The sequence below is a fragment of the Bombina bombina genome, chromosome 1 (assembly GCF_027579735.1).
Source record: "Bombina bombina isolate aBomBom1 chromosome 1, aBomBom1.pri, whole genome shotgun sequence".
Taxonomy (NCBI): Eukaryota; Metazoa; Chordata; class Amphibia; order Anura; family Bombinatoridae; genus Bombina; species Bombina bombina.
In genome coordinates this window covers 1,570,210,747-1,570,232,214 of record NC_069499.1, presented here as the reverse complement: position 1 = coordinate 1,570,232,214, position 21,468 = coordinate 1,570,210,747, and the positions used below count along the sequence as shown (strand labels likewise).

At 42.3% G+C, this 21,468-nt stretch overlaps 1 protein-coding gene across 1 annotated transcript in view; it reads left to right on the top strand.

The window, feature by feature from the left end:
- Positions 1-21,468, top strand: part of MYH10 (myosin heavy chain 10) — a gene marked incomplete in the record, with an annotated part of 607,379 nt that overhangs the window by 565,974 nt on the left and 19,937 nt on the right. The window contains 5 exon segments of the mRNA XM_053709890.1: positions 2,956-3,044; positions 3,643-3,766; positions 4,249-4,457; positions 4,836-4,944; positions 11,361-11,533. Coding sequence (XP_053565865.1) covers positions 2,956-3,044; positions 3,643-3,766; positions 4,249-4,457; positions 4,836-4,944; positions 11,361-11,533 — 704 coding nt within the window.

The window sequence follows — 21,468 nt, the reverse complement described above, 5'->3', positions numbered from 1 at the left end:
TGGGCGGAGACTCACAATTGCTGCCTGACGGCGATTCACATCCCAGGAGTGGACAACTGAGAGGCGGACTTTCTGAGCAGGCAGACCTTTCACCCGGAGGAGTGGGAACTCCATCCGGAAGTATTTTCCAGTCTGATTCTGAAATGGGGTCAGCCGGAATTGGATCTCATGGCATCGCGGCAGAATGCCAAGCTTCCGAGGTATGGGTCGAGGTCAAGAGACCCTCAGGCTGTACTAATAGATGCCTTGACGGTACCTTGAAATTTCAGTCTTGCATACCTATTTCCTCCGTTTGCTCTTCTACCTCGGGTCATTGCTTGAATCAAGCAGGAGAGGGCGCCGGTGATCCTCATTGCACTGGCGTGGCCTCGCAGGATTTGGTATGCAGACCTGGTAGACATGTCATCTCTTCCACCTTGGAGACTCCCGTTGAGGAAGGACCTTCTACTTCAGGGGCCCTTCCTTCACCCAAATCTAGTTTCTCTGAAGCTGACTGCTTGGAGATTGAACGCTTAATTCTGTCCAAGCGTGGCTTTTTGGAATCGTCATTGAGAAAATGATTCAGGCTCGTAAACCTGTGTCTAGAAAGATTTACCACAAGATATGGCGTAAATATCTATATTGGTGTGAATCCAAGGGTTACTCTTGGAGTAGAGTTAGGATTCCTAGAATTCTGTCCTTTCTCCAAGAAGGTTTGGAGAAGGGTTTATCGGCAAGTTCCCTAAAGGGGCAAATATCTGCCTTGTCTATTTTGTTACATAAACGTCTGGCGGACGTCCCAGATGTACAATCATTTTGTCAGGCCTTGGTCAGGATCAGGCCTGTGTTCAAGCCAGTTACTCCTCCCTGGAGTTTGAATTTAGTGCTTAAGGTTCTTCAAGGGGCTCCGTTTGAGCCTATGCATTCCTTAGATATTAAGTTGTTATCTTGGAAAGTTTTGTTTGTTGTTGCTATCTCATCTGCTCGTAGAGTGTCAGAACTCTCGGCATTACAGTATGAATCTCCTTAACTTATTTTTCATTTGGATAAGGTAGTTTTGCGTACTAAGTTAGGTTTTCTACCTAAAGTAGTTTCAGATCGGAACATTAATCAGGAGATTGTTGTTCCTTCCTTGTGTCCTAATCCTCCTCCTCAGAAGGAACGGCTTCTGCACAATCTGGACGTGGTGCGTGCATTAAAATTCTATTTGCAGACGACTAAGGATTTTCGTCAGTCTTCTGCTCTGTTTGTGGTATTCTCTGGGGTAGAAAGCCACGGCTACTTCTTTCTTTGTGGCTGAAGAGTAGCATTAGGTTTGCTTATGAAACTGCTGGACGGCAGCCTCCTGAGAGAGTTACGGCTCATTCTACGAGGGCTGTTTCCTCTTCCTAGGCATTCAAAAATGAAGCTTCTGTGGAACAGATTTGCAAGGCTGCAACTTGGTCCTCTCTTCACACTTTTTCAAAATTTTATAAATTTGACACTTTTGCCTCGGCTAAGGCCTCTTTTGGGAGAAAGGTTCTTCAAGCAGTGGTGTTTAGGTTCCCTGTCTTGTCCCTCCCTTATCTGTGTACTCTAGCTTGGGTATTGATTCCCAAAAGTAATTAGATGATCCGTGGACTCATCGTGTCATTAGAAAGAAAACAAAATTTATGCTTACTTGATAAATGTATTTATTTCTTGACACGATGAGTCCACGGCCCGCCCCGTTCTTTTTGGACAGAGTTTGTTGGTAAATATTATAAACTTCAGACACTTCTGCACCTTGTTGCTTCCTTTCTCTCCTTTGCTTCGGTTGAATGACTGGGGTTGGAGGGAAGGGAGGTGATATTTAACAGCTTTGCTGTGGTGCTCTTTGCCGCCTCCTGCTGGGCAGGAGTGATATTCCCAATAGTAATTAGATGATCCGTGGACTCATCGTGTCAAGAAAAAAATAAATTTATCAGGTAAGTATAAATTTTGTTTTTCCACTTCCTGGACTTTTTAAAATGAGGCTTCTGTTGAATAAATTTTCGAGGGAGCAACATGGTCATGCTTTACATACCTTTACTAATTCAAAATGTTCTGTCCTGCTCAAAATTACTCATGGACACTTGGTATTAGTTGTCACAGGAGTTATGGATTGTGGACTCATCCCCTTTATGAAAAGTAAAAAAAATGTATCATTACCTGATGATAAATTAAAGGGACACTGAACCCAATTTTTTTCTTTTGTTATTCAGATAGAGCATGCAATTTTAAGCAACTTTCTAATTTACTCCTATTATCAAATGTTCTTCATTCTCTTGGTATCTTTATTTGAAATGCAAGAATTTAAGTTTAGATGCCAGCCCATTTTTGGTGAACAACGTGGGTTGTTCTTGCTAATTGGTGGATAAATTCACCCACCAATAAACAAGCTCTGTCAAGGGTTCTGAAAAAAAATAGCTTAGATGCCTTTTTTTCAAATAAAGATAGCAAGAGAACGAAGAAAAAATTATACTAGGAGTAAATTAGAAAGTTGCTTAAAATTGCATGCTCTATCTGAATCACGAAAGAAAAAATTTGGGTTCAGTGTTCCTTTAATTTCTTTCATGGTGTTGAGAGTCCACGATCCCCACCAATTTTTTTTTTCAGACAGCAATTCCAGTTTGCACCTTTTTTCCCCTGCTTTGTCCTTTCCTACCTTTCTTCTTCTTGCTTAGCTATATATAAGACTAACATACCAGCGGGGTGGGAGGGATTAAGTCCTCTTGGAGTTTTTGCAAATCTTTGCCTTCTCTTAGTGGCCAGGAGTTGAATTCCCAGGAGTAATGGATTGCGGACACAGTAAATAAGTTCTTGATCTTTGCTATAGAGTTTTTATTATTTGCAATCTTGCAAATCTTCCATTACATTTTCTACTTTGAAAGCACACTGGGCCATTGAGTTACATTATACATTGTATGTCAACAGTATTTTTTTTTACCAAATTCCTGTCCTCAACCCCATTCACAGGAACTTGCAGCTTCAGAACGGTCACGGCGTCACGCAGAGCAGGAGAGGGATGAGTTTGCCGATGAGATTTCTAACAGCACCTCAGGAAAGTGAGTAAAGTTTCAAGGATTTTTCAGAGTTCCATTAAATTAACAATTGGCACTGGATAGTGGTGATCCCTTAAACCCCCTCAATGTAAACACAATACAGTGCAGCCCTTTCTGGAAGTCATAGGGTTAACCTGTATGAAATCTCTACTACTTAAAGGGACACACGTCAAAATTAAATGTTTGCTTCGTATACAGTTTTAACAGATTTTCAATTCTTCTATAAACCCATGTGCTTTGTTTTCTTTTTTTTTAATAATTTTTTGAAAAGCTTGCTTATATAGGCTCAGGAGCATAAATGCCCTGCTGGGAGCTAGCTGGAGATTAGTGGCTATACAGATGCATCTTGTCATTGGCGCACTGGATATGTTCAGCTTCATTTCAGTAGTGCGTTGCTTCTCTACAGCTGTCTTTTTAACCCATTTGCAGGGATACATGTATTTGCAAAAGCGCAATAATAAAATGCTCTTAAAACATCATATCATTTGTTATTTACACTTTTATGTCCTGTTAAAGATTGTCGGAGAGGTATTCAATTTGTTGTAATGCAGATTATATCTGGTCATGTGACAGTAACAGTTTACTACTCTGTCTTTGTAAGGTCTGCTCTGTTGGATGAAAAGAGGCGAATGGAAGCAAGGATTGCTCAGCTAGAGGAAGAACTGGAAGAGGAGCAGAGCAACATGGAGCTTCTAAATGACCGGTTCCGCAAGACTACCCTGCAGGTGAGGCAGACAAGTCGTGTCTCATCTTTGTGTCATCACTAATGGGAGATGCACATTCTAGTAGGTGACAATTCTGCTCCCATGATGGATTTACTGTAGAGGTGAAAAGCTTGCCTAGCGTATTGTTCTTTAGCTGAAACAGAAACTATATACCTGTCTTAAAAAGAAAAACTAATAATAGTCACAATAGTAGTTAGTAATTCCCCATTGGAAATAGCTCTAGACACAGATTTATCTGCATCAGTTCTCCTTGCCAGCATCGCTGTTGGGATTGAACCTTTACTATATAGGAGAATAAGAGTTCACAAAGTATGCAAACCCATCTACAATGGGACACATTACTACTTCAAAGAGCTGATAAAGCTTACATGATCTTGCAGCATCTACAGGTTTTATTTTCCGCTTAAATAAAGGACAAACAGTTTGTTGAACAAATGGTTGAATGAGCGTCTTGCTCAGTATTATTTCATATTCTGCACTAGGTGGACACACTGAACGCAGAGCTGGCTGGAGAACGCAGTTCAGCACAGAAGAGCGAGAATGCTAGACAGCAGCTTGAGAGGCAAAACAAGGAGCTGAAGGCCAAGCTACAGGAGCTGGAGGGTTCAGTCAAATCCAAGTTCAAAGCCACAATAGCAACACTAGAGGCCAAGATTGGGCAGCTGGAGGAACAGCTGGAACAGGAGGCTAAGTAAGTGAAGCAAAAAGTCCACAAAAGGACAGAGGAGTTTAATAATCTAATATTTCTGTGTTGGAGGGAAAAAAAGCTTCAAAAATAAGTTCTGCAAAGCGAGATTGTTCCTAACAGAAAGTAATTATTAGTACGACTTCTGTGGCACCATCTGTAAAAGGACGCCTGTAAATGACAGTGAGCAAACATTAGTGACGTTATCACAAAGGGCTTAAATACATAAAGTGCATGTCTTAGATAAAGAGCTTGTGGTGTGTACAATAGCAGAGTACGCTTGTGCGGCGAATTAGGAGGGAGGGATAATTAGGAAGGCTCTACTTTATAGAGGGTAATAGCTGCAGCCTGACAAAGTCTAACATGGGCAAAACTTCCTTGCAGGGAACGTGCAGCTTCTAACAAACTTGTACGCCGCACCGAAAAGAAGCTGAAGGAGGTTTTCATGCAGGTGGAGGATGAGAGAAGACATGCTGATCAATACAAGGAGCAGGTATGTGGCAATAATAACCACAAATCATGGGCACTATTTTTTTAATATAGGATACCAGTCAATCACTACTGTTTATAAGGCTTGGTTACACAACTACCCAACATGCTCATAACACACAAGACTAATGCTCAGCTGCCCATTTCCTTGTTCATAGCCAACTGGGCAGATGCAAAATTACCCCACTCCTTGCTCATATCCAACAATACTATTTCGCGACTACCAATCTGCTTGCTCATAACCAACAGGACTGATGAACAGCTACCCATCCCCTCGCTCATTACTGACGCAACTAATACACAGCTACCCATCCCCTCGCTCATTACTGACGCAACTAATACACAGCTACCCATCCCCTCGCTCATAACTGACGCAACTAATACACAGCTACCCATCTACTCGCGCATAATAGACACAACTAATACACAGCTGCCCATCTCCTCGCTCATAACTGACGCAACTAATACACAGCTACCCATCCCCTCGCTCATTACTGACGCAACTAATACACAGCTACCCATCCCCTCGCTCATAACTGACGCAACTAATACACAGCTACCCATCTACTCGCGCATAATAGACACAACTAATACACAGCTGCCCATCTCCTCGCTCATAACTGACGCAACTAATACACAGCTACCCATCTACTCGCGCATAATAGACACAACTAATACACAGCTGCCCATCTACTCGCTCATTACTGACGCAACTAATACACAGCTGCCCATCTACTCGCTCATTACTGACACAACTAATACACAGCTGCCCATCCCCTCGCTCATTACTGACGCAACTAATACACAGCTGCCCATCTCCTCGCTCATAACTGACGCAACTAATACACAGCTGCCCATCTCCTCGCTCATAAGTGACGCAACTAATACACAGCTGCCCATCTCCTCGCTCATAACTGACGCAACTAATACACAGCTACCCATCTCCTCGCTCATAACTGACGCAACTAATACACAGCTACCTATCTCCTCGCTCATAACTGACGCAACTAATACACAGCTACCTATCTCCTCACTCATAACCTACACAACTAATACACAGCTACCCATCTCCTCACTCATAACCTACACAACTAATACACAGCTACCCATCTCCTCACTCATAACCTACACAACTAATACACAGCTACCCATCTCCTCACTCATAACTGACGCAACTAATACACAGCTACCCATCTCCTCACTCATAACCTACACAACTAATACACAGCTACCCATCTCCTTGCTCATAACCTACACAACTAATACACAGCTACCCATCTCCTTGCTCATAACCGACACAACTAATACACAGCTACCCATCTCCTTCCTCATAACCGACACAACTAATACACAGCTACTTATCTCCTTGCTCATAACTTTCACAACTAATACACAGCTACCCATCTCCTCACTAATAACTGACGCAACTAATACACAGCTGCCCATCTCCTCGCTCATAACTGACGCAACTAATACACAGCTACCCATTCTCCTCGCTCATAACTGACGCAACTAATACACAGCTACCTATCTCCTCGCTCATAACTAATGCAACTAATACACAGCTACCCATCTCTTTGCTCATAACCTACACAACTAATACACAGCTACCTATCTCCTCACTCATAACCTACACAACTAATACACAGCTACCCATCTCCTCGCTCATAACCTACACAACTAATACACAGCTACCCATCTCCTCCCTCATAACCTACACAACTAATACACAGCTGCCCATCTCCTCACTCATAACCTACACAACTAATACACAGCTACCCATCTCCTCCCTCATAACCTACACAACTAATACACAGCTACCCATCTCCTCGCTCATAACCTACACAACTAATACACAGCTACCCATCTCCTCCCTCATAACCTACACAACTAATACACAGCTACCCATCTCCTCCCTCATAACCTACACAACTAATACACAGCTACCCATCTCCTCGCTCATAACCTACACAACTAATACACAGCTACCCATCCCCTCGCTCATAACCTACACAACTAATACACAGCTACCCATCCCCTCGCTCATAACCTACACAACTAATACACAACTACTCATCTCCTCGCTCATAACCTACACAACTAATACACAACTACTCATCTCCTCACTCATAACCTACACAACTAATACACAACTACTCATCTCCTCGCTCATAACCGACACAACTAATACACAGCTACCCATCCCCTCGCTCATAACCTACACAACTAATACACAGCTACTTATCTCCTCGCTCATAACCGACACAACTAATACACAGCTACCCATCCCCTTGCTCATAACCTACACAACTAATACACAACTACTCATCTCCTCGCTCATAACCTACACAACTAATACACAACTACTCATCTCCTCGCTCATAACCTACACAACTAATACACAACTACTCATCTCCTCGCTCATAACCTACACAACTAATACACAACTACTCATCTCCTCCCTCATAACCTACACAACTAATACACAGCTACCCATCCCCTCGCTCATAACCTACACAACTAATACACAGCTACCCATCTCCTCGCTCATAACCGACACAACTAATACACAGCTACCCATCCCCTCGCTCATAACCTACACAACTAATACACAGCTACCCATCTCCTCGCTCATAACCTACACAACTAATACACAACTACTCATCTCCTCGCTCATAACCTACACAACTAATACACAACTACTCATCTCCTCACTCATAACCTACACAACTAATACACAACTACTCATCTCCTCGCTCATAACCTACACAACTAATACACAACTACTCATCTCCTCCCTCATAACCTACACAACTAATACACAGCTACCCATCCCCTCGCTCATAACCTACACAACTAATACACAGCTACCCATCTCCTCGCTCATAACCTACACAACTAATACACAGCTAGCCATCCCCTCGCTCATAACCTACACAACTAATACACAGCTACCCATCTCCTCGCTCATAACCTACACAACTAATACACAACTACTCATCTCCTCACTCATAACCTACACAACTAATACACAACTACTCATCTCCTCGCTCATAACCTACACAACTAATACACAACTACTCATCTCCTCCCTCATAACCTACACAACTAATACACAGCTACCCATCTCCTCACTCATAACCTACACAACTAATACACAACTACTCATCTCCTCGCTCATAACCTACACAACTAATACACAGCTACGCATCTCCTCCCTCATAACCTACACAACTAATACACAGCTACCCATCTCCTTGCTCATAACTTACACAACTAATACACGGCTACCCATCTCCTTGCTCATAACCGACACAACTAATACACAGCTACCCATCTCCTCACTCATAACCTACACAACTAATACACAGCTACTTATCTCCTTGCTCATAACTGACACGACTAATACACAGCTACCTATCTCCTTGCTCATAACTGACGCAACTAATACACGGCTACCCAGCTCCTTGCTCATAACTGATACGGCTAATACACAGCTACCCATCTCCTTCCTCATAACCGACACAACTAATACACAGCTACTTATCTCCTTGCTCATAACCTTCACAACTAATACACAGCTACCCATCTCCTCACTCATAACCTACACAACTAATACACAGCTACCCATCTCCTCACTCATAACCTACACAACTAATACACAGCTACCCATCTCCTCACTCATAACCTTCACAACTAATACACAGCTACCCATCTCCTCACTCATAACCTACACAACTAATACACAGCTACCCATCTCCTCACTCATAACCTACACAACTAATACACAGCTACCCATCCCCTCGCTCATAACCTACACAACTAATACACAGCTACCCATCTCCTCACTCATAACCTACACAACTACTACACAGCTACCCATCTCCTCACTCATAACCTACACAACTACTACACAGCTACCCATCTCCTCACTCATAACCTACACAACTAATACACAGCTACCCATCCCCTCGCTCATAACCTACACAACTAATACACAGCTACCCATCTCCTCACTCATAACCTACACAACTACTACACAGCTACCCATCTCCTCCCTCATAACCTACACAACTAATACACAGCTACCCATCTCCTCACTCATAACCTACACAACTACTACACAGCTACCCATCTCCTTGCTCATAACCTACACAACTAATACACAGCTGCCCATCTCCTCGCTCATAACCTACACAACTAATACACAGCTACCCATCTCCTCGCTCATAACCTACACAACTAATACACAGCTACCCATCTCCTCACTCATAACCTACACAACTAATACACAGCTACCCATCTCCTCCCTCATAACCTACACAACTAATACACAGCTACCCATCTCCTCACTCATAACCTACACAACTACTACACAGCTACCCATCTCCTTGCTCATAACCTACACAACTAATACACAGCTGCCCATCTCTTCCCTCATAACCTACACAACTAATACACAGCTACCCATCTCCTTGCTCATAACCTACACAACTAATACACAACTACTCATCTCCTCGCTCATAACCTACACAACTAATACACAGCTACCCATCTCTTTGCTCATAACCTACACAACTAATACACAGCTACCCATCTCCTTGCTCATAACCTACACAACTAATACACAACTACTTATCTCCTCGCTCATAACCTACACAACTAATACACAGCTGCCCATCTCTTCCCTCATAACCTACACAACTAATACACAGCTGCCAATCTCTTCCCTCATAACCTACACAACTAATACACAGCTACCCATCTCCTCCCTCATAACCTACACAACTAATACACAACTACCCATCCTCTCGCTCATAACCTACACAACTAATACACAACTACCCATCCTCTCGCTCATAACCTACACAACTAATACACAGCTACCCATCTCCTCACTCATAACCTACACAACTAATACACAACTACCCATCCTCTCGCTCATAACCTACACAACTAATACACAGCTACCCATCTCCTCCCTCATAACCTACACAACTAATACACAACTACCCATCCTCTCGCTCATAACCTACACAACTAATACACAACTACCCATCCTCTCGCTCATAACCTACACAACTAATACACAGCTACCCATCTCCTCGCTCATAACCTACACAACTAATACACAGCTACCCATCTCCTCCCTCATAACCTACACAACTAATACACAGCTGCCCATCTCTTTGCTCATAACCTACACAACTAATACACATCTAGCCATCTCCTTGCTCATAACCTACACAACTAATACACAGCTACCCATCTCCTCCCTCATAACCTACACAACTAATACACAGCTACCCATCTCCTTGCTCATAACTGACACAGTTAATACACAGCTACCCATCTCCTTGCTCTTAACTGATACGGCTAATACACAGCTACCCATCTCCTTGCTTATAACGGATATGGCTTATACACAGCTACCCATCTCCTCACTCATAACCGACACAACTAATACACAGCTACCCGTCTCCTTGCTCATAACTGATACAGCTAATACACAGCTACCCATCTCCTTGCTCATAACTGATACGGCTAATACACAGCTACCCATCTCCTTGCTCATAACGGATATGGCTTATACACAGCTACCCATCTCCTCACTCATAACCGACACAACTAATACACAACTACCCATCTCTTTGCTCATTACTGATATGGCTTATACACAGCTACCCATCTCCTCACTCATAACCGACACAACTAATACACAACTACCCATCTCTTTGCTCATTACTGATATGGCTTATACACAGCTACCCATCTCCTCACTCATAACCGACACAACTAATACACAACTACCCATCTCTTTGCTCATTACTGATATGGCTTATACACAGCTACCCATCTCCTCACTCATAACCGACACAACTAATACACAACTACCCATCTCTTTGCTCATTACTGATATGGCTTATACACAGCTACCCATCTCCTCACTCATAACCGACACAACTAATACACAACTACCCATCTCTTTGCTCATTACTGATATGGCTTATACACAGCTACCCATCTCCTCACTCATAACCGACACAACTAATACACAACTACCCATCTCTTTGCTCATTACTGATATGGCTTATACACAGCTACCCATCTCCTCACTCATAACCGACACAACTAATACACAACTACCCATCTCTTTGCTCATTACTGATACGGCTAATACACAGCTACCCATCTCCTTGCTCATAACTGATATGGCTTATACACAGCTACCCATCTCCTCACTCATAACCTATACAACTAATACACAGCTACCCATCTCCTTGCTCATAACTGATACGGCTAATACACAGCTACCCATATCAGACAGCATACATGCACACCTCCTCCCTCTTACAATAGTACACCATGTTTTGTTTACAACTGCATTTGAGTTATTAAGCTTGTCTATTTGTGCTACAGATGGAGAAAGCCAACACACGAATGAAGCAGTTAAAGAGGCAGCTGGAAGAAGCAGAAGAGGAAGCCACTCGTGCCAATGCCTCACGACGCAAACTGCAGCGAGAGCTTGACGATGCCTCCGAGGCCAACGAGGGTTTAAGCCGTGAAGTATCCACACTAAAGAACAGACTGAGGTGAGGACTCATATATGGGCAAAATAGTACTGCGCACACAGCCTAGGGAGTATTTATTACGGATGACTCGTATCAAATGTGTCTATTACAGTTGTAATACGTTAAAGGGGTAGGAAACAAACAAACAAACATATTTTCTAGTGGGATATTCAGCTCCTGGCCAGCAGGAGTTATTTTAAGTTATTTTATTTTCCAAAAATTATTTTGTGATTCAGACAGAGGATACCAGTTTTTAAAAAAAGTTTCCAATTCGATTAGTTTCCATGATGTTCTGTGTTGAAGAGTTACCTAGGTAGGCATCTGGAGTACTACATACCATCTAGTGCTCTTGCATATGGATAACAAAACTGCTGCCATATGGTGCTCCAGAAATGTGCCAGCTCCTAAGTATACATCCCTGCTTTTCAACAGAAGATACCAAGCGAACAAAAATTGATAATAGAAGTAAATTAGAAAGTTGTTTAAAAATGCTGCTGTATCTGAATCATGAAAGAAAAACATGGGTTTCATATCCTTTTAGTGTTAGCAGGAAATATACTGAATATAGAACTTTAGTTGTGTTTTGTGTAGAGCTGCAACAACTAATCGGCATAATCGATTATGAAAATAGTTGTCGATGAATCTCATAATCGATTATGAAAATAGTTGTCGATGAATCTCATAATCGATTATGAAAATAGTTGTCGATGAATCTCATAATCGATTAGTTGGTTTGCAATTAGTTCTGTGCACAGCACCAGCTGCTTCTCTCTGATGAGCTCCTGCACATGGTATTGTGTTTTATGGTTATGCCCTTAGCCTAAAGGACGTTTACAGACATTTTACTTTTTCAGGACACTATGTTTATTTTTAAGCTTACAGCTACTCCTGTCTTATGTGCAACCCAGAAATAAAATAGAAGTCATAATTTGTATTGTTTATATTAAATCAGGAGATTTGGGACTGTGCTTTGCATGATATAGTGCCCAGCTTGTTATTTACACCTAGCCCTAGATTGATGGCATTTGTTAAATGAATTTGTCACTATTACCTGTTTGCACAATTTGCTTGCTATTGCAGATTGCTTGCTATTGCTGATTTGTACTCTATAGATACATGTGTAAGGTTGTGTCCTGTGCAGCCCTTTTGCCTTTTTTTTTATATATATATTTTTAATTAATTGGAATATGTACCAAATTCAACCTCTAAGTATATCTCTGTTATTTTAAGAGTGGACTAGATATTTTTTTTTCCCTTAACCTTGTAGCTGGTTATTTACCATTGCATATAGATATTCACGATATTTTTAGGTCAGAATGAAGATCAGTCTTACTTTGTTAAGAGGCCCCTTGCATTGGTGGAGAGCTAGCAAAGATAAATAGCTCACCTTGGTGAAATTGGCAAAACCCTACTTATGCATCTCAGACACCTCAACACCAAATGAGCGCCTCTTCTCTGCTGCAGGCAAAATAGCTGCAAAAAAGAGAGCCAGCCTCAGCCAGGAGCATGTTGACATTTTTGCATTTCAATGCAAAGTTTCTGAAAGAGTGAATAACAGAATGTTATAAACAGTGGTAGTTTATCTCTTATTAGTTCTACCTCTTTTCAAACAGTTTGTGGTTTTGTTTTGCTTAAAGGGACATGAAACCCAAATTTTTTTCTTTCATGATTTAGAAAGAGCATACAATTATAAACAACTTTCTAATTTACTTTTATCTATTTTGCTTCATTCTCTTGATATTCTTTGCTGAAAATCATATCTAGATATGCTTAGTAGCTGCTGATTGGTAGCTGCACATAGATGCCTCCTGTGATTGGTTCACCATGTGCATCGCTATTTCTTCATTAAAGTATATCTAAAGAATGAAGCAAATTAGTTAATAGAAGTAAATTGGAATGTTGTTTAAAATTATATTCTCTACCTTAATCATGAAAGAAAATGTTTGTGTATAGTGTCCCTTTAATTATAAAAAATTGTTCTGCTGCTTAAAAAGTTGGACCAACAGTTGTTTTAATGTAAAGTTTTAGTCTGAAGTTTATATTTATAACACTAAGTATATGGATTTTATTTTTAAATATAGGAAAAAAATATGTATTTCTTTTTTATCCGATTAGTCGAAAAAATAATCGTCCGATTAATCGATTATGAAAATAATAGTTAGTTGCAGCCCTAGTTTTGTGGAATGAAACTGATGATTGAGCTGTTCATGCACTGTTAATTATGTAAGTGGCTGAGCCCATTGTTGAAACAATATAGCTAAATATAATAGAGTGATCGAGAGCAGGGGTCACCAACCTTTCGGACCTCAGGGACCACTAAACTCACAATTTTGAATCCCGTGGACCACTAACATGATTTTCTCCAACATAGGTGTGTCCGGTCCACGGCGTCATCCTTACTTGTGGGATATTCTCTTCCCCAACAGGAAATGGCAAAGAGCCCAGCAAAGCTGGTCACATGATCCCTCCTAGGCTCCGCCTTCCCCAGTCATTCTCTTTGCCGTTGCACAGGCAACATCTCCACGGAGATGGCTAAGAGTTTTTTGGTGTTTAAATGTAGTTTCTCCAACATAGGTGTGTCCGGTCCACGGCGTCATCCTTACTTGTGGGATATTCTCTTCCCCAACAGGAAATGGCAAAGAGCCCAGCAAAGCTGGTCACATGATCCCTCCTAGGCTCCGCCTACCCCAGTCATTCTCTTTGCCGTTGTACAGGCAACATCTCCACGGAGATGGCTTAGAGTTTTTTAGTGTTTAACTGTAGTTTTTATTATTCAATCAAGAGTTTGTTATTTTAAAATAGTGCTGGTATGTACTATTTACTCTGAAACAGAAAAGAGATGAAGATTTCTGTTTGTATGAGGAAAATGATTTTAGCAACCGTTACTAAAATCCATGGCTGTTCCACACAGGACTGTTGAGAGGAATTAACTTCAGTTGGGGGAACAGTGAGCAGTCTTTTGCTGCTTGAGGTATGACACATTCTAACAAGACGATGTAATGCTGGAAGCTGTCATTTTCCCTATGGGATCCGGTAAGCCATTTTTATTCAGACAGTAAATAAGGGCTTCACAAGGGCTTATTAAGACTGTAGACATTTTCTGGGCTAAATCGATCATATTTACACATATTTAGCCTTGAGGAATCATTTAATCTGGGTATTTTGTAAAATAATATCGGCAGGCACTGTTTTAGACACTTTATTCTATAGGGGCTTTCCCTAATCATAGTCAGAGCCTCATTTTCGCGCCGGTATGGCGCACTTGTTTTTGAGAACAGCATGACATGCAGCTGCATGTGTGTGGAGCTCTGATACATAGAAAAGTCTTTCTGAAGGCATCATTTGGTATCGTATTCCCCTTTGGGCTTGGTTGGGTCTCAGCAAAGCAGATTCCAGGGACTGTAAAGGGGTTAAATATAAAAACGGCTCCGGTTCCGTTATTTTAAGGGTTAAAGCTTCCAAATTTGGTGTGCAATACTTTTAAGGCTTTAAGACACTGTGGTGAAATTTTGGTGAATTTTGAACAATTCCTTCATACTTTTTCGCAATTGCAGTAATAAAGTGTGTTCAGTTTAAAATTTAAAGTGACAGTAACGGTTTTATTTTAAAACGTTTTTTGTGCTTTGTTATCAAGTTTATGCCTGTTTAACATGTCTGAACTACCAGATAGACTGTGTTCTGAATGTGGGGAAGCCAAGGTTCCTTCTCATTTAAATAGATGTGATTTATGTGACACAAAATTTAGTAAAAATGATGCCCAAGATGATTCCTCAAGTGAGGGGAGTAAGCATGGTACTGCATCATCCCCTCCTTCGTCTACACCAGTCTTGCCCATACAGGAGGCCCCTAGTACATCTAGCGCGCCAATACTCCTTACTATGCAACAATTAACGGCTGTAATGGATAATTCTATCAAAAACATTTTAGCCAATATGCCCACTTATCAGCGAAAGCGCGACTGCTCTGTTTTAGAAAATACTGAAGAGCATGAGGACGCTGATGATATTGTTTCTGAAGGGCCCCTACACCAGTCTGAGGGGGCCAGGGAGGTTTTGTCTGAGGGAGAAATTTCAGATTCAGGAAAAATTTCTCAACAAGCTGAACCTGATATGATTACTTTTAAATTTAAGTTGGAACATCTCCGCGCTCTGCTTAAGGAGGTGTTATCCAATTTGGATGATTGTGATTATCTGGTCATTCCAGAAACACTATGTAAAATGGACAAGTTCCTAGAGGCCCCGGGGCCCCCCAAAGCTTTTCCTATACCCAAGCGGGTGGCGTACATTGTTAATAAAGAATGGGACAGGCCCGGTATACCTTTCGTACCTCCCCCCATATTTAAAAAATTGTTTCCTATAGTCGACCCCAGAAAGGACTTATGGCAGACAGTCCCCAAGGTCGAGGGGGCGGTTTCTACTCTAAACAAGCGCACCACTATACCCATAGAAGATAGTTGTGCTTTCCAAGATCCTATGGATAAAAAATTAGAAGGTTTGCTAAAAAAGATGTTTGTTCAGCAAGGTTACCTTCTACAACCAATTGCATGCATTGTCCCTGTCACTACAGCCGCGTGTTTCTGGTTCGATGAGCTAGAAAAGGCGATTATTAGTAATTCTTCTTCTTATGAGGAGATTATGGACAGAATTCGTGCTCTTAAATTGGCTAATTCTTTCACCCTAGACGCCACCTTGCAATTGGCTAGGTTAGCGGCGAAAAATTCTGGGTTTGCTATTGTGGCGCGCAGAGTGCTTTGGTTAAAATCTTGGTCAGCGGATGCGTCTTCCAAGAACAAATTGCTCGACATTCCTTTCAAGGGGAAAACACTGTTTGGCCCTGACTTGAAAGAGATTATCTCTGATATCACTGGGGGCAAGGGCCACGCCCTTCCTCAGGATAGGTCTTTCAAGGCCAAAAATAAACCTAATTTTCGTCCCTTACGCAGAAACGGACCAGCCCCAAGTGCTACGTCCTCTAAGCAGGAGGGTAATACTTCTCAAGCCAATCCAGCCTGGAGACCAATGCAAGGCTGGAACAAAGGAAAGCAGGCCAAGAACCCTGCCACTGCTCCCAAGACAGCATGAGATGCGGGCCCCCGATCCGGGACCGGATTTGGTGGGGGGCAGACTCTCTCTCTTCACTCAGGCTTGGGCAAGAGATGTTCTGGATCCTTGGGCGCTAGAAATAGTCTCCCAAGGTTATCTTCTGGAAGTGATTCATCCTGTTCCATTAAAAGAACGAGGGATGGGGTTCTACTCCAATCTGTTCGTAGTTCCCAAAAAAGAGGGAACGTTCAGACCAATCTTAGATCTCAAGATCCTAAACAAGTTTCTCAAGGTTCCATCGTCCAAAATGGAAACCATTCGAACAATCCTTCCATCCAGGAAGGTCAATTCTTGACCACGGTGGATTTAAAGGATGCGTATCTACATATTCCTGTCCACAAGGAACATCATCGGTTCCTAAGGTTCGCATTCCTGGACAAGCATTACCAGTTCGTGGCGCTTCCTTTCGGATTAGCCACTGCTCCAAGGATTTTCACAAAGGTACTAGGGTCCCTTATGGCGGTGCTAAGACCAAGGGGCATTGCTGTAGTACCTTACTTGGACGACATTCTGATTCAAGCGTCGTCCCTTCCTCAAGCAAAGGCTCACACGGACATAGTCCTGGCCTTTCTCAGATCTCACGAATGGAAAGTGAACGTGGAAAAGAGTTCTCTATCTCCGTCGACAAGAGTTCCCTTCTTGGGAACAATAATAGACTCCTTAGAAATGAGGATTTTTCTGACAGAGACCAGAAAAACAAAACTTCTAAACTCTTGTCGGATACTTCATTCCGTTCCTCTTCCTTCCATAGCGCAGTGCATTGAAGTGATAGGTTTGATGGTAGCGGCAATGGACATAGTTCCTTTTGCGCGCATTCATCTGAGACCATTACAACTGTGTATGCTCAGTCAGTGGAATGGGGACTATACAGACTTGTCTCCGAAGATACAAGTAAATCAGAGGACCAGAGACTCACTCCGTTGGTGGCTGTCCATGGACAACCTGTCACAAGGGGTGACCTCCCGCAGACCAGAGTGGGTCATTGTCACGACCGACGCCAGTCTGATGGGCTGGGGCGCGGTCTGGGGATCCCTGAAAGCTCAGGGTCTTTGGTCTCGGGAAGAATCTCTTCTACCGATAAATATTCTGGAACTGAGAGCGATATTCAATGCTCTCAAGGCTTGGTCTCAGCTAGCGAGGGCCAAGTTCATACGGTTTCAATCAGACAACATGACGACTGTTGCGTACATTAACCATCAGGGGGGAACAAGGAGTTCCCTGGCAATGGAAGAAGTGACCAAAATCATTCAATGGGCGGAGACTCGCTCCTGCCACCTGTCTGCAATCCACATCCCAGGAGTGGAAAATTGGGAAGCGGATTTTCTGAGTCGTCAGACATTGCATCCGGGGGAGTGGGAACTCCATCCGGAAATCTTTGCCCAAATCACTCAACTGTGGGGCATTCCAGACATGGATCTGATGGCCTCTCGTCAGAACTTCAAGGTTCCTTGCTACGGGTCCAGATCCAGGGATCCCAAGGCGACTCTAGTAGATGCACTAGTAGCACCTTGGACCTTCAAACTAGCTTATGTATTCCCGCCGTTCCCTCTCATCCCCAGGCTGGTAGCCAGGATCAATCAGGAGAGGGCGTCGGTGATCTTGATAGCTCCTGCGTGGCCACGCAGGATTTGGTATGCAGATCTGGTGAATATGTCATCGGCTCCACCATGGAAGCTACCTTTGAGACGAGACCTTCTTGTTCAAGGTCCGTTCGAACATCCGAATCTGGTCCCACTCCAGCTGACTGCTTGGAGATTGAACGCTTGATCTTCTCAAAGCGAGGGTTCTCAGATTCTGTTATTGATACTCTTGTTCAGGCCAGAAAGCCTGTAACTAGAAAAATTTACCACAAAATTTGGAAAAAATATATCTGTTGGTGTGAATCTAAAGGATTCCCTTGGGACAAGGTTAAGATTCCTAAGATTCTATCCTTCCTTCGAGAAGGATTGGAAAACGGATTATCTGCAAGTTCCTTGAAGGGACAGATTTCTGCCTTGTATGTGTTACTTCACAAAAAGCTGGCAGCTGTGCCAGATGTTCAAGCCTTTGTTCAGGCTCTGGTTAGAATCAAGCCTGTTTACAAACCTTTGACTCCTCCTTGGAGTCTCAACTTAGTTCTTTCAGTTCTTCAGGGGGTTCCGTTTGAACCCTTACATTCCGTTGATATTAAGTTATTATCTTGGAAAGTTTTGTTTTTGGTTGCAATTTCTTCTGCTAGAAGAGTTTCAGAATTATCTGCTCTGCAGTGTTCTCCTCCTTATCTGGTGTTCCATGCAGATAAGGTGGTTTTACGTACTAAACCTGGTTTTCTTCCAAAAGTTGTTTCTAACAAAAACATTAACCAGGAGATAGTCGTGCCTCCTCTGTGTCCGAAACCAGTTTCGAAGAAGGAACGTTTGTTGCACAATTTGGATGTTGTTCGCGCTCTAAAATTCTATTTAGATGCTACAAAGGATTTTAGACAAACATCTTCCTTGTTTGTTGTTTATTCTGGTAAAAGGAGAGGTCAAAAAGCAACTTCTACCTCTCTCTCTTTTTGGATTAAAAGCATCATCAGATTGGCTTACGAGACTGCCGGACGGCAGCCTCCTGAAAGGATCACAGCTCCTTCCACTAGGGCTGTGGCTTCCACATGGGCCTTCAAGAACGAGGCTTCTGTTGATCAGATATGTAGGGCAGCGACTTGGTCTTCACTGCACACTTTTACCAAATTTTACAAGTTTGATACTTTTGCTTCTTCTGAGGCTATTTTTGGGAGAAAGGTTTTGCAAGCCGTGGTGCCTTCCATTTAGGTGACCTGATTTGCTCCCTCCCTTCATCCGTGTCCTAAAGCTTTGGTATTGGTTCCCACAAGTAAGGATGACGCCGTGGACCGGACACACCTATGTTGGAGAAAACAGAATTTATGTTTACCTGATAAATTACTTTCTCCAACGGTGTGTCCGGTCCACGGCCCGCCCTGGTTTTTTAATCAGGTCTGATAATTTATTTTCTTTAACTACAGTCACCACGGTATCATATGGTTTCTCCTATGCAAATATTCCTCAACGTCGGTCGAATGACTGGGGTAGGCGGAGCCTAGGAGGGATCATGTGACCAGCTTTGCTGGGCTCTTTGCCATTTCCTGTTGGGGAAGAGAATATCCCACAAGTAAGGATGACGCCGTGGACCGGACACACCGTTGGAGAAAGTAATTTATCAGGTAAACATAAATTCTGTTTTTTATTCTTCAATCAAGAGTTTGTTATTTTAAAATAGTGCTGGTATGTACTATTTACTCTGAAACAGAAAAGAGATGAAGAATTCTGTTTGTAAGAGGAAAATGATTTTAGCAACCGTTACTAAAATCGATGGCTGTTTCCACACAGGACTGTTGAGATGAATTAACTTCAGTTGGGGGAAACAGTGAGCAGACTTTTGCTGCTTGAGGTATGACACATTTCTAACAAGACTTGGTAATGCTGGAAGCTGTCATTTTCCCTATGGGATCCGGTAAGCCATTTTCTTAGTTTTAAATATAAGAATAAAGGGCTTCACAAGGGCTTTAAAGACTGGTAGACATTTTTCTGGGCTAAAACGATTACTTTATAAGCATATTTAATGGTTTATAACTTTGAAGAGTTATTTTAATCTTGGGAATTCTGTTAAAAAAACGGCAGGCACTGTATTGGACACCTTTTTCACTGGGGGCCTTTTCTAGTCATAGGCAGAGCCTCATTTTCGCGCCACTAATGCGCAGTTGTTTTTGAGAAGCAAGGCATGCAGATGCATGTGTGAGGAGCTCAGATCCACTGAAAAAGCTTATTGAAGGCGTCATTTGGTATCGTATTCCCCTCTGGGCTTGGTTGGGTCTCAGCAAAGCAGATACCAGGGACTGTATAGGGGTTAAATGTAAAAACGGCTCCGGTTCCGTTATTTTAAGAGTTAAAGCTTTCAAATTTGGTGTGTAATACTTTTACGGCTTTAAGACACTGTGGTGAAATTTTGGTGAATTTTGAACAATTCCTTCATACTTTTGCACATATTCAGTAATAAAGTGTGTTCAGTTTAAAATTTAAAGTGACAGTAACGGTTTTATTTTAAAACGTTTTTTGTGCTTTGTTATCAAGTTTATGCCTATTAACATGTCTGAACCATCAGATAGACGATGTTCTGTATGTTCGGAAGCCAAGGTTCCTCTCCATTTAAATATATGTGATGAATGTGACAAACAAAGTAGGGACAATGATGCCACTGATAATAATGTTGCCCAAAATGATTCCTTAAGTGAGGGGAGTAAGCATGGTACTGCATCATCTCCTTCTATGTCTACACCAGTCTTGCCCACTCAGGAGGTCCCTAGTTCATCTAGTGCGCCAATCCTCCTTACTATGCAACAATTAACGGCTGTAATGGATAATTCTATTAAAAACATTTTAGCCAAAATGCCCACTTATCAGCGAAAGCGCGACTGCTCTGTTTTAGATACTGAAGAGCATGAGGACGCTGATGATAATGGTTCTGACATGCCCTTACACCAGTCTGAAGGGGCCAGGGAGGTTTTGTCTGAGGGAGAAATTTCAGATTCAGGAAAAATTTCTCAACAAGCTGAACCTGACGTTATTACATTCAAATTTAAATTGGAACATCTCCGCGCTCTGCTTAAGGAGGTGTTATCTACTCTGGATGATTGTGACAATTTGGTCATTCCAGAGAAATTATGTAAGATGGACAAGTTCCTAGAGGTCCCGGTGCCCCCCGAAGCTTTTCCTATACCCAAGCGGGTGGCGGACATTGTAAATAAAGAATGGGAAAGGCCCGGCATACCTTTTGTCCCTCCCCCTATATTTAAGAAATTATTTCCTATGGTCGACC